The 14,532-nt window shown below is 35.9% G+C and overlaps 1 protein-coding gene across 1 annotated transcript; it reads left to right on the top strand.

Moving 5' to 3' along the window:
- Positions 1–244: 244 nt before the first annotated feature.
- LOC110106584 (gibberellin 2-beta-dioxygenase 8-like) lies at positions 245–8,282 on the top strand. Its single transcript, XM_028699011.1, has 5 exons — positions 245–298; positions 5,883–6,102; positions 6,174–6,406; positions 6,574–6,910; positions 7,741–8,282. Exons 2-5 carry the CDS (start codon positions 5,887–5,889, stop codon positions 7,969–7,971), a joined length of 1,017 nt encoding a protein of 338 aa, XP_028554844.1. The 5' UTR covers positions 245–298; positions 5,883–5,886; the 3' UTR covers positions 7,972–8,282.
- Positions 8,283–14,532: the final 6,250 nt, after the last annotated feature.

The following is a 14,532-nucleotide window of genomic DNA, read 5'->3' as shown; positions in this document are numbered from 1 at the left end:
AATATTTCATATCACTATATGTATATCTCCTTCTCAGAAATCTCACATTCTTCCCACTACAGCTCCTCCATAAACGTGTTCTTCTCTGTGACCAGAAGTTGTTAATCAACAATTAATGTCTGCCAACTCTCTCTCTCTCTCTCTCTCTCTCTCTCTCTCTCTCTCTCTCTCTCTCTCTCTCTCTCTCATTTCTCTTTCTCTCTATATATAGAATCTTCATATATATCTCATTTGCAGTATCTCTTCTTCTTCATCAAGGCCACAGATACAGAATTATTCACGCATTTATCGTTTGCAGGTAAGTTTCTTGTCAACCTCGTCACTCAGTCATATTTCCTATACGTAATAGTATATATATATATACCCAAGAAATTATTATGTGCGGACATCAGACCGTTCGGAAGCGAATCAAAACACTCAATATCACCCAGTACATAGCAAATGAGTGATACAACGCGTTCTAATTCGCCTCCGAACAGCGCCCGCATCCTCACATAATAATTTCACATATATACCCTGTGTATAGAGTAATGTAATTTTTATTTTTATATTATGGATGAAATAAAGCATAATGTTTAATTTAGGTCACATATGTAGTTTGATGCAAGTAATTATGCCTTCTAACACAGCTTATCTTGTTCGATCTGTAGGTTAAGAACTTAGACTTTCAATTAAGAGGTCTTGAATTCGAGTCTTTGTGTATGCATTTTGTGTATGAATTTGTCTTAATTAACCTAAATATATAAAAAAAAAACTATGCCCTCTGAGATTCCTATGGAAGATACCATTGCTTCTGTCAACAACATTGAATTGCTATATAGTACTCAGCTTTGACAGAAAGATAGACCATCACTTGTAGTTGTCTGGTCACTCTGTTAGTAGAGATCTAATGCAATTTAGGGTGCAAGATAGTTTTGTACTTTTGGTTTCAGTGGCTGCCACGTAGGAATGATTTGGGTCTGAGATGGAGTAGATGGGCATGTGTCACAACGTTATGTGGGGTTGACTGCAGGTAATAATTGGTGATGTGAGGTTGACTAGCTCTTAATATTAAATTATTAATAGCAGGCCGGGAGGAGACACTTTTATGAAGAAATGCATAAAAGTCCCACTAATTTAATCAAATTAGAAAGAAGAACTTTTATAATTTTAGTAACTATTATTTAACTCTTAACTCTCTATCATCTTTCTTTTTCTGTTGAGCCCAATTTATTGAATGCTACAGTAATTGCGCATATTAGTAATGGCACTTTGTTAGGAATAAAACCACACAACAAAAAATAAATAAGGGAAATTAAAAACAATGGAAATGGGAACTAAGATTTAACATGGAAATACCACAGAGAGCTATAGTACCATACCCATAAATCAACTATAAAAATGAGAAATTATATCGACCACTAGGGGTGTTAATTTCGGATCACGGGTCGGGTTCGGGTCGAATCCGGAACTGACCCGGGTTCAAACGGGTCGACCCTAACCAGACCCGGGTTGAGAAACGGGTCGGAAATCTGAAACCGGACCCGACTCGACACGGTACCCGAAACGCCCGGACACGGTCGGGCTAGAGCGGGCGCACGCGGGAGCGAGCAGGTTCGTGCGTGTGCTAGGACGATGCGAGCGGCGAGCGCTGGCAAGCGTGCCCGCACGGGCGTGCGCGGGTGTGAGCGCGGGCAAACGCAAAGTGCGCACTCGGGCGAGCGAGGGTGCGCGGCTGGGAGGGTTGACCGGGCAAGGCGCGGGCAGGCGGGGCAGTGGGGGCAGTTCAAATTAAACGGGTTCACGGGTCCGCCTGGTCAACCCGAATCAGACCTGTTTTTCAAACGGGTCGAATCCGGGAACCTGAACCCGACCAATTTTGAAATCGAGTCGGGTCCAACCCGGATTTTCCGGGTTGAATTTTCGTGTTGTGTCAAATTTTGACACCCCTATCGACCACTCTTCTCTCACTCTCTCCTTGTCTTCCTTCAGTACTTCTCACACCGTTCTACCCTCTGGAACATAAAAAGAGAGCTTTTCTATTACACCAAATGATGCAACTTTTCGAGAAAAATAAGAGGAACAAGCAAAAAAATTACTCAAGCTGACTAGCAGCTCTGCAACATTGTACTTTAATTATAATATGCATCGGCATTGACTTCTCTATCTTGCAACGTCTTGGCATTGTAAACTATAGAATTTTGGTAATGGAACTACGAGGTTGTGGCGTTGTACTCTCTATCCTAGAAGGGTTCTACAATGCCTTGGCACTTGATTTATACTGCTAGGGACTTTTATGAATAAGAAAAAAAAAGTTTGTGGGCATCGCCTTAGAACCTTTGAGCAAGAGACATATTGCCCCCTTTGAACCCTACGAATCTGATCATTGACTCAGTTGATGAAATTAAGGTCTGAGTCAGTAGTGCAATTTAATTGATCGACACAATCAGATTCCACATAAATCTAACAAATATGGCCCAAACTTCTATTAAATTTTGTTGGATCTTAACAAAAGATTATTAAATATTCAATCTAACAAATATAGTAAATTACAATTTTTTACCAAAATGTAAGAATGAAATATCACAATTCAAATAAAATTAGAGCATAATCAATCAAAATTATTTGACTTGGGTGCCACTCATGCATTGAATTTAGTCACATGTCATATATATATATATATATAATCGAAAAACATATCAATTTCAAAATACAACTGATTTATCCATCTTAGACTTGAGGCTTCTTTTAATTACAAAATTAATTTAATTAATTACGGCTATATCAGGCTCGCCTAACTTCTTCAACTCTCTTAATTTGTCCACTTCACTAACAATTATTTGTGGTGGACCTTAATTAATTAGGCACTCTCTTTTCTAATTTAATTTTAAATTTTATCTTAAATTGCTTAATATTAAATGTTTAAGCCATCTACAAAGATCAATATATCTCAGTCAATATGATCAATTAATTTGTCCTATTTAATAACTTATTTGAAAGGATTAATGTGAAGTAGTGCATGGTTTTGAGTCAAAAAAAGCTGGATAATATTATAGTTAATGTACTGAATTGTCAACAATGGTAAACGTATATATATAAAACAATTGCAAACACAATTATCTTCAAAAAAATATTAATTTAGAAGGTATTAAACATGCGTCGATGTGGATGGTCAACACAAATATCATGCAAAAATATATTGAAAAACTTTTTTTTTTTTGAAACGGAGGTATCTATCCATTGTCATCCTCCTTGGGAGGCGCTTGGCGGCATAACTAATCCCTCGACGAGCCTACCAACAACCAGTCCCACAAGTTCAGGACCTGTAGTTATTTTTTTTATGCTGAGTCGCACCGCAAGAGAGATCGAGGATAAGAGCATATAGATACTCGTAGGTGACTGAAGAGAAAGAGAGTGCTGGTCAACTGTGTATGTATGTTGAAAAACTTAATAAAACAAAGGCCGGATAAGAGAGTTTAACGGCTACCTTATCTTAGAATCCTAGATAAGAGCGTGCTGGGAAAGCCTTATAAGGGAATCATTGCAGATATATAAATATATACACAGTTCAATTTTGAGTACTTAACTGTGCGTCCACGTCAAGTTCAGTCGATGGTGACTGAAGAGAGAAAGAAAAAAGTTGTAGTAATTAGTTTCCTGGAACTAAATCTTCCTGTTTTTTCTTCAGTCGTTTATCGCATACCCTTAGGTCACAGTTGTAGCTGTTGTTGTTATACTTAACTTAGGGGCACCGTCGAAATCTTCTTCTTTCTTCAATTCCTCTTCTATAAGCTGGTATGATTTGTTCCTCATTTGAAGGGAAAATTATTGGTTTAATTAGGTCATCCGACACAGCTTACGTTCGGTATTCACAGTACTGAGCAGTACTGAACTCGGTGCTGTGAAGTACTGAGTACCGAGCAGTACTGAGCTCGGTACTGAGCAGTACTGAGACTGCTCGGTACTTGGTACTGCTCAGTCCCGAGCTCAGTACCGAGTAGGTGGTGATGTGACGCATTTTCATTGGGCTCCGAACATGTCCGATGACCTGACCCAATAATTTCCCCATTTGAAGACATTATTAAACAGTTGATCATTTCATATATGACAAATTAAACATTTAGGTCAATTAGGATTCATGCATACATCACATATGTAAGACTTGAAATCAAAAATATATTAACTGAAAGTCAAAGCTCTCAAACCAATAAATAAAGATGATTTACCATTACTAATAAATTAGACTTTCGTAACATTTTTTATGACCTACTATAACGGTTTAACACTTACTAATTTATTTAAAATTTTTTATCAAATTATTAATGATTTAATCATAGAACATGCAAATAAAATATTATTATTTTTTATTTTTTATGAAAAATTTCTGAATGAGAATATTTCAACGCATATGAATGATTCTCGATTCTATTTTTATTGTATAATAAACGGAATTTTGAGCTCAGAAAACTTACAGTATCAAACATCTTTTAAAAAAAAATGTTACTAATCTGGCGACCATCTCATATGATAATGACCATTTTAGAATTTGAATGTTTTGACCAAGGAAAAATGTAAATTACTAATGAAAATTTTACTTCATAAATTCTACCGAGATTTTTCGAATGATTTCCAACAGATTTTCGATGGACTTCTAAGAAATTTCCAGTGAAAAAATTTCGATAAATTTTTTTATGGATTTTAAATTTTTTGAGAAATAATCATAAAATTATAATTAAAAATTAACGAATTAACTAATTTAAATTAACTAATCATTTAATTTACTAATTAACTAAAATAATTAACTAATTTAAAATAAATAAGTTAAATTAACTAATTAATTAATTTAGTTTAAGTAATTAGCTTATTTAAATTAACTAATTAACGTTTGGGACTATTTCTTTTTTTTTTTTTTAAGTTGGATGTAAAATTATTAAGAAGATTTTTTTTAAGTTGTATAAAATAACTTTCTAAAATAAAAAATTTTGAAAGAAATAAAAAATAGTAGTGTGATTGTCATATGAAAAACAAAGTATTAAAAAAAGTGTACTAAATAAACCTTAAATTCTTAAGCGTGAGCAATCTTGAAATTATTATAATTAATTAATTATTTTAAATAAATATAATATAATTTCTAATTAAAATTTTTATATTAAATTTAACTATAAAAAATTCAGTAATTTTTAGATGGATTATAATCACAACTTAGGCACAGTGTCCTAACCCAAAGTTTTTCCTTCATATCTAACGGTGTCAATTCGGGTCGACAAGTTAGGTTCGGGTCGGATCCGAGTTAACCCAATTATAAAGAGGTCAACCTGAATCTGGCCCGTTTTTGCAAACGGATCAGCTATTTCAACTCGGGCCCGATCCGTGCGGGTTGCCGAGTTAACACGACTCGAGCCGGATTTATGAGATTTGGCTGAAAGGCGTGAGCTGAGCTCTCGTTGCAAGTCGCTACTTCTAGTTCTGATTCAAAGCCAGCGTAGCGGCAACGATGACACAATAGCAGCGGCACGAATCGACTCGATCTGTCGGGCAATGCACCCGAAGAGACTCGACGCATCAGGTGATGCCGATAGCCGAGCACGCACGCTCGACGCGGACATACCCTTTCCCGGTTATTTTCAGGTTTCCATGTCAACACAAACCCGACCTGATTCACAAACCGGTCGACCCAAAACCGGAGTTTGGGTCGTATAAAAAATTGACACTCCTATTCATACCGGGGCCGCCACTCTTTTCACCGGCTTATCACCGGTAACCAGATGAACAACTCTCTTTATAAAATAATATGAGACAAGAAAAAGTGAAAAACTCCTCGCCGTGCTTCCCTATCATTCATACTTCCGCACGTTGTTCCCTGTTAGCCAAATTTCATTTGACTAATCTCAACAGCACAACAGGTCCATGGTCTCCGGGGATCCCAACCCTCCATTTCTAAGAACCTACAAGCTTCTCATCGATGACCGTGGTCCTCCTCCTCCGCCGCCGCTCCCTCCTCCTCCACCGGAGAAGGATGCCGTCATCGACCTCCCACTCATCGAACTCAGCCGTCTAATCCTCGAACCCGAGGAATGCAAGGCTGAGATTCGTTTGGCCGCCGCCGAATGGGGCTTCTTTCAGGTTAATTACATAATGATCTTATTATATAAATTTAATATTTTTATTTTAAATCCTGATTAATCCTATTCCAGGTTGTCGGCCATGGCGTGCCGCCTGAGCTTCTGGACCGCCTTCGGAAGGTGCAGGCTAACCTGTTTCGACAACCCTTCGCAGAGAAGGAGAAGGGGAAGCTGCTCGACTTCGCCGCAGGGTACTGTTACACGTGGGGCACGCCGACGGCCACTTCTCTCAGCCAATTATCCTGGTCCGAAGCGTATCATATCCCTATGACGCCATCAGCGGCACCGACCAAGCTCAGGGCCAGGTACGGCATCTTGCATGCATTAATTGTCGGCTCGGGTCAACGGGTCTGGATTCAAATGCATTTATTCCGAAGATCTGCACCGACTTTCATCCCCATTAAGTTATCCGCCTCTTGCTTCTCACGAACCTACACTGTGCTTCATCCCTGTTTCTATTACTTTAATGCAGGCGTGTGATAGACGAATATGCGACGAGAGTGGCTCAGCTTTCATACGAGCTTGCAGGGATATTAGCAGAAGGATTTGAAGGGAAAGAAGGAAGAAGAAACATTGATTACATAGAAGAGCATTGTAAACCCAGCTCATGCTATTTGAGGCTTAATCGCTACCCTCCATGTCCGATACCGAAAGGAGTTTTCGGGTTGGTTCCTCACACCGATACCGATTTTCTCACAATAGTTTATCAAGATCAAGTTGGTGGGTTGCAGTTGTTGAAAGGAGGAAGATGGATCACTGTTAAGCCTAATTCCAGTGCTCTTATAGTCAATATTGGTGACTTATTTCAGGTATTTTATGCATTTTGTTACTGTATTTAATTTCTAACCTTATAATACACGTCATAACATATACTATCAATATTCCTCAAGCAACCAAAGGAGACCTAACTTGTTTTCTTCGCTGCTACAAGCTTTTAAATAATGTTGTTAGACAATGGCAGCATATATATTTTATAAATTTGTAGCTATTTTGGTATAGTTGGTAAAAGATTATGTTACAATATAAGGATACTTAATATTCAATATTTTTTATATTCAATTCATTAGGTTTTTTTTTTTTTAAATCTTTGTTGTAGCTATTTGAGGAGATAGCATTTTATCCCTATAAGAACTGTATAGTATATATGATGAACTAACACGTAGGTCCTTTGATGGGTTTTAACCAATATATATTTATATATAGATGCAGGGGTAGAACTTGGAACCGGCTTTAGTTCTTAGGGGGCCAGCGAAAAATTTATATATATATATATATATATATAAGGGTGCAAAAATAAATTATTTTGCGCGTAATCGTTTTTCACATATTTGTTTGTTTGTGTTAGAAAAAATTAACATAATTAGATGAAAATAGTGGGTGACCAAGAGAATTTCTGATTTTTGAGTGGCAATTTGCTTGAAAAAATGTTTAGGCTAGGAGCAAAAATTAAAATTCGGGATGAGGCAGATTATAAATAACACTTAGTATACTAAGAGTTTCAATTACCACTACACAATTTGCCCTTGTATATGACATGCATGAGGTGTTCAATGTATTAGATATTATGATTTTTTTTTCTTGTTTTTTTAAGTTAAAAAAAATGGGTTGGCTTATTTGGTGTAATTTTTATACATTTCAGGCATGGAGTAATGATGTGTACAGAAGTGTGCGACATAGAGTAATGGCAAATTTAGAAATAGAGAGATTCTCCATTGCCTTTCAATTATGTCCATCGTATGAAACCATCATTCATAGCAAGAAATCTCCATCTATTTATAGATCTTTCACCTTCATGGAATATAAGCAGCAAATCAAGGAAGATGTTAAATTATTTGGACATAAGATTGGCCTTTCAAGGTTCCTTGCTTGAACAAGTAGCTACATCTCTCCAAGAGAAACAAATAAGAAGCGTGATTTATATTTTTTCTCCAAGAGAACTGGGTTCTTTTGGCCATCTACTCTCATGTCAAATTGACAATTAATTATTCTGTGCGGATGCTGAATGTCGTCCGGAGATCAACCAGAATGCGCTACGTCACCCCTTTGCTCGGTACCATGGCTCCGTACTGCTCGGTAACGCTGACGTGGAGCATTCTGATTGGTTTCCGGACAACGCTATGCGTATAGTCGCCACACAAAATAATTTCTCCAAATCGACAATGTTGTACGTTCACTGTGACTAAGGCATCAAATATCAAATATGTGTATGATTCATTTTTTTAAGGTAGAAAATTGTAATTTATTAATTATAATGTAATGGAGAAAGTTTATTAAAATAATTGAAAATAAAATATAAGAATTATTTTTGAGTTTTCTTCTTCTGATGCAAATTTCTGAGTTAAATTTGGAATTTGATGAAGCACATTTAATTTCTTGTCATTGTTGATGAATATGTGTTAATACATAAATCAAGACATTACTAAATTTGATATGCCGACAATAAAAATTAATTTTATTGATCATAAATTTTGATGCAAATTTCAAGTCTCAAAACATCTGAAAAAAAACTTGAGCAATTAATTATAAGATTATTTGAACTTCATTTTCAACAAATTTATAGTCAATAAATTAGGATATGCAAAATTAAGGACGAACATAACAAAAACAATAAATTTTTGGTTCGAGTCTAAATAGGATTAATCAATTATGGACGTCAATTGAATTTAAAAAGTGAAATTTAATGTCCAATATTATGATAGTCCAAATAAGAACTCAATAAAGTACTGAAGCAAGAGCTCAATCAAAGCCTACTATAAATGCATAGCTAATACAACTAATTAGAAATCATCCGCCGCTCCACTAGGGTTTTTTGCTCCGGGTGCTCCCTCGCCCCGCGGGGGGTTTTCTCCCGGCGTCCTCCTCGCATCAGGAAAGTTTTCTCATTTTCCTTCTTCCTCTTGTATTTGGAGTAGTTTTTTGGTTGGTTTTGTTTTCGGTTTTCGCCGGCTGTGCCGGTATGCCGAGTGCTAAGCTCCAGGACCCTGGATTTTTCGGTGGGGGTTCTCACTCAAGTTCTTTTCTTGAAGCACTTGCTGGTTCCAAGAATTCTTTTTCGGATTTGCATGCTTCGACCTTCCATGGATTACCTTCTTTGTGGATTTTCGATGATGAAATCAACGAGCTGGCCGCCCCTTTTCAGTTCTCATTAGTTGGCTTTTTCCCCTCCAAAAGGCCTTCTCTAGAAGCTATTCGTAATTTTTTTTTTTCAATTTAAAGCTTAAAAGTGAGGTTTCTGTCACTGTTCTGGACCCCTCTCATATTCTGATCAAGCTTTCTAATGATCTAGATTATTGTAAGGTGTTCTGTCACCGCTCTTACCTTGTCTATAACTGCTATATGAAATTAACGAAGTGGTCTCCTAGTTTGGATATCGGTGTTGAATCGCCGGTTATCCCGATATTGATTTCGTTTCCTCGTCTTCGGCCTCATTTCTTCGCTCCTTGAATTCTATTTGGGCTTGGAAAATTGTTTGGCAAGCCCTTGAAAATTGATGAAGCCACAGCTGTCGGTACCCGCCCGTCCAATGCTCGGGTGTTGGTTGAGCTAGACATTACCAACACTTACCCTAAACAAGTTTGGTTAGGTTCAGAAGCTTTAGGTTACGTTCAAGAGGTAGTTTTTGATGAGTTTCCTCAGTTCTGTGCGGGTTGCAAATGTATTGGGCATTCCTTGGGAAATTGTCGTCCTGTTGCGTCTATTATCCCGAATGTTTCTTCAAGCCCTTTAGCTAATTTACCCCCTCAATGTGTGATAATGTTATTTCGAATTCTGATCCTACTGTTGTGGAGGTTTTGGGGGGTGAGCTTGCTAATATTGAGAATATACCTAAAGTTTTACCGACTGCATTTTCTTTGTTTGTTTCCCCTGTTGTTGAGGGAGGCTCTGTCCAGTTGTTTGATGTTAACTCTAATGGGTTGCCTGGTGCGATGTCTGGAAGCCTTCCGCATGTTGTTCAGGTGCCAGAATTTAGTGTGGTTTTGGGCTCTTCTCCAGTTTTGGATCAGTTGGATCCCGAGTCCCCTTTGTTGCATGGTATGGATGATGCGGCTGTTTCTGAAGTGAGATTGAATGTTTCTGGTGGGTTGGGTGATTCACCGGTTTTGGGTGTTTTAAATGGTTGTGAACGGCTACAGAATGTTGGTGTGTCTGTGGCTCCTATTGAGGTGTGTGGTACTTCAGGAACGTTGATTAATTCTCAAAATTTAGTTAATATGCCTGTGAATCTTTTGGCTTCGCAAGCTATGATGTACCAGTTGGGTGGTTCTTCAGGAATGGATGTTCGATCCCATGGTGATGGGTTGCACTTTTCTTCTGAATATGAATCGGATTCCGATTCATATTCAGATTTCTGCGGTGGCTCGGATCCTGGCAGCGAGTTTAAGCTGGTGCGTGATAGACCTCTCAATGTTGCATCTCGTGGGAAATTTTGCGGTAGAGGCGGTATAAGAAGATAATTTTGTTTCATTTCTGTTTTTCCCTTCTGAATTTTCGAATTTGCTTATCGGCCGGATTTGGTTGGTTGGAGGTTTGCGGGGCTATGATGTGCTGGGGCTCGTATCCCCTTCACCTAGCTAGTGGCAACCTTAGGTGCTTTCATCAATTAGCTTGGTTCGATCAGCGTTTTATTCTTCTAACTGAATGGTCCTTGCTCGACTTTGGGGATGCTTGGAGCCCCGGCAATTTACTGAGCCCTCTCTTTGTAGGGTTTATCCCTATTTTGTTTAGGTTTTTCTCTTAGAAGGTGTATCTTCTTTTATTGCAGTTGTGCATCTTACTGTTGTAACCCGGCCTCTTTATTATCCAATATATTTGATGGTTTTAAAAAAAAAAAGCCTACTATAAATGTCTACATACTCAAGAAAAAAAATTTGAACTTATTATTTTAATATTTAAAATTTAAAGTTAGCATATCTAGATAGTTTAACTTTTTAATTTAGAAAAAATATATATGCTAATCATTTAATAGAGATTAGATGAATTAATGAATGTATTTGACATCTTCCTCCATTAATGATCACTTAATCCATTTATCCCCAAAAATTTTCTCTTATTTTTAAATGATGGTAATCATATATTTCTATAAATATTGATGATATGTAAATATATAATAACAGATTTAAACTTATGAATAATAAAAAAATTTAGAGAAAATTGTTCTCTTTTGATTTGAAGCTTGGTAGTCTACTTTAACCAATTTCAATGGAATTAGTTAGTTGTTTTTTATGTTTATTATTCCTCTTCTTAAATCCTCTTTCATATCTGATATATCAAAAAATTATATTGATCGGGCATGATTCTCGAGGCCGAATCAGGTTGGAAACTTCAAAAATTAAATCCGGGATCATCTGAACTCCGATTTCATCAAACTTATAATCGAACTGAACATCTTAGAAATACGAATCCAACGATACCAAATTCAACTCAATCCGAGCTCATATGAGTCCAAATCAATGACCCGAAGCACATTTGAAAGGTTCAATCCATAATTTGGATTACCAAACAGTTTCCAAATATAGAGTGCTTATAGTCAAATCAAGCAGCTTCACGAGACAAATCCAACGAGCCCAAGATCCCCAATTTATGATATCATTAAGACATTCAAATGCTCAAATAAACGGTTTATGATCAAGGGATTCATCATCGACCGTCCATTCAAATCACTCATAATTTACCTCTGATATTCCTCTTATTTACTGGCCATGTCACTCTAAGAAAATTATAAATAGACCCCTCATTTCTCTTGAGAGGGGACTCCAAGCAAGAAGAGAAGAGAATGAAGAGACTCCTCGACTACCATCGAACTATCACTCGACAGCTATCCGACACCGGAATTAAGGAAGGAAGCAAGAAGAGAAGGGAAAAAAGTAAGAGAATGAAGAGACTCCTCCTCGACCACCGCTGGAATTTCACCCGGCGTTCGACCGACACGGGAGTTCTGCCTGATCGCCAACTGACATTGGAATTCTGTCCGACCGTCGACTGACCCCGGAGTTCTTTCCAATAGCCAGCGGACTCTGAGGTTCTGTCTGACCAACCAAATTCTGATATCTGTTTGTAACTGAATTTCAACCCGGCCGAGAGTTGTAATTTGATCGTCCTTAATTTCAGGGACGAGTCAACCACTTGTAACTTAAGCAAACACTAGTGAAATCATTTCATCTAGGCATGATGCCATGGTTTTTCCCTTTTCAGGGTTTTCACATAAAAATTATGGTGTTTCTTTTTACTCTATTTGTGTGCTAGATATTCGTGTGAGATTAAGACGTAAAATTTTCTAACTCTATGACTACGTATACTCTAGCCTGTAACAATACCTATGTAGTATCTTTCACTAAATACCACCCAATACCCACCTCTCAAGACCATTTGTTCATATTCAAGCTATTAATATCAACTTAAACCCCCACATGAAAGCTATCGGCCAAGATTAGGCTCCATTGCACCTAGCCTTCTTCCTTGACCCTATATAAGTACTTAAACCTTAAGAAAAAATTTCCACCAAAAGCTTCCTATCATAATTTGATGTCATGAACTAACCCTCCACATCTATTTTCCTTGGTTTACCCTTTATTAAATCCATTCCCCAAAGAATTAAGATTCCTCATCAATTACCGTTTAAAACCTATCCAAGATTGATATCTAAAATTTTTTTACATCTTTCATTCCCCAATGTTAATAAACCATCTTCCAAATTATTTAATCTGTTTTATATAAGAAGAGCAGTTAGCATGCCAATCACCAGATGTGATCCAATCTTTAATATTCCTCATAGACTATTGATATACATCCCTTAATCCGATGATGCTAGCCTCAGGCATCAAGTGTCAATCCTCCTAGTTTCTTAGTATCCCCTCAAACAAAGAGGACGGATGAGCAGCCTTCTAACATTGTCATTCATCATTCATTTCTTATTGAATATTGTCTAATGCCTAACAATAATAGATAATTGAGCCACTAGTTAATATTTATTCCAATTTTTTTGGTTTCTTAGTCTCCTCTCTTACATGAAGAATGATCAAATTGACCATGCAATCCTACCAAACATCCAATGTTCCTCATCAATTTCTCTTGAATTCTATAATAATATAATTTCACTAGTTAACAACGTCATCCTTCTTCCCTTATATAACTAAAATGATTGAGCTAACTGGTTAACATCCCTCGTAATCAGTCCTTTGTTGACTACCAATAACTAATATTGAACTTCGTCAATCAACCATTTATGTCATGTTGTACTACATAAAAGCAACAATGATTAAGCAAATGACCCAACATCACTTGATCACTATCCTAGTCAATTATCACTTAATTTCTATCAACGATCAACGTTTGATGTCCATCTTATCATTCATTAATCCGCCTCTACTAGTAAGAATACATTCAAGCTAGTCCACCACCGCATGATGATAGCTCAACAACTCACTACTTGTTTTAGTGCATATTTATCTTCTATAATTTATGTCTACTAAATTATATTAATATCTTCTTCATTTACACAAAAGAGCAAACTTCATAGTCATTGGCTCATATTTATGAAAATATTTTAATCAGGCCAAGCTCTATGATATTTTTTTTCCTTTCATGATTTTCACATAAAAATTATGTCTCTTAAAAGCTACACTCAACTTATTTATGTGTATGAAATTTTTGTTGGACGCTAAATGTTAAATTTTTCTCTACTGTCATAATATTCAAGCATACAATAATACTAATTTGATGTAACATACAAAGAAGTAGAATCTATACTAAATGATGTATCACATCACTTGGACCAAGAAAATGAATCTAAAAGTCTAATTAATTATAATATCACAAATAAAAGTAAATAATGTATCAAAATAAGAGGCGAATCTAGGCCCATCAAAATAACCCATTTAAGAAGAAAAAAATGAATTTAAGTTTTAATTTAATTTTAGATTTAGGATTTAAAATTTTGACTTTTATTTTATAAAACATGTTAGAGTTTGCCGATCAATGAATTTTAAAAACATAAACTAAATAAAAATAATAAATCACTTAAATTAATATATACTTTAATCAATTAATATTAATTATTAAATTTACTTAAAATTTTTATTAGTACATATTTATCAATTTTAATTATACTAATTAAAGTATACTCAGCAAAATTTAACATCTTATGTAATTATTAATCAGATTTTTTTAAAATTATTAAATATATTAACATCTATTTAAAAATATAAAATTCTTGATAAGATTATTTTTTAAATTAATATGTTTTAACTATTTAATATTTTTATTGCAATTAATTTAATTTTTGAATTAATATAACTTTTTTAATTAATACAAATTAATATTAATAATTTAAAATAAATATCAAATTTGTCCAAAGCCCTCCTTTTACTTGAAAGGCTTGTCCCCAAAATTACCAAAACCAAGCCAAGAAGTTGCAACTGATCTCATTGGAGAA

The sequence above is a fragment of the Dendrobium catenatum genome, unplaced genomic scaffold, assembly GCF_001605985.2.
Source record: "Dendrobium catenatum unplaced genomic scaffold, ASM160598v2 fragScaff_scaffold_1199, whole genome shotgun sequence".
Taxonomy (NCBI): Eukaryota; Viridiplantae; Streptophyta; class Magnoliopsida; order Asparagales; family Orchidaceae; genus Dendrobium; species Dendrobium catenatum.
The sequence above is the reverse complement of the archived record's forward strand: the minus strand, read 5'-3'. Positions and strand labels throughout refer to the sequence as shown.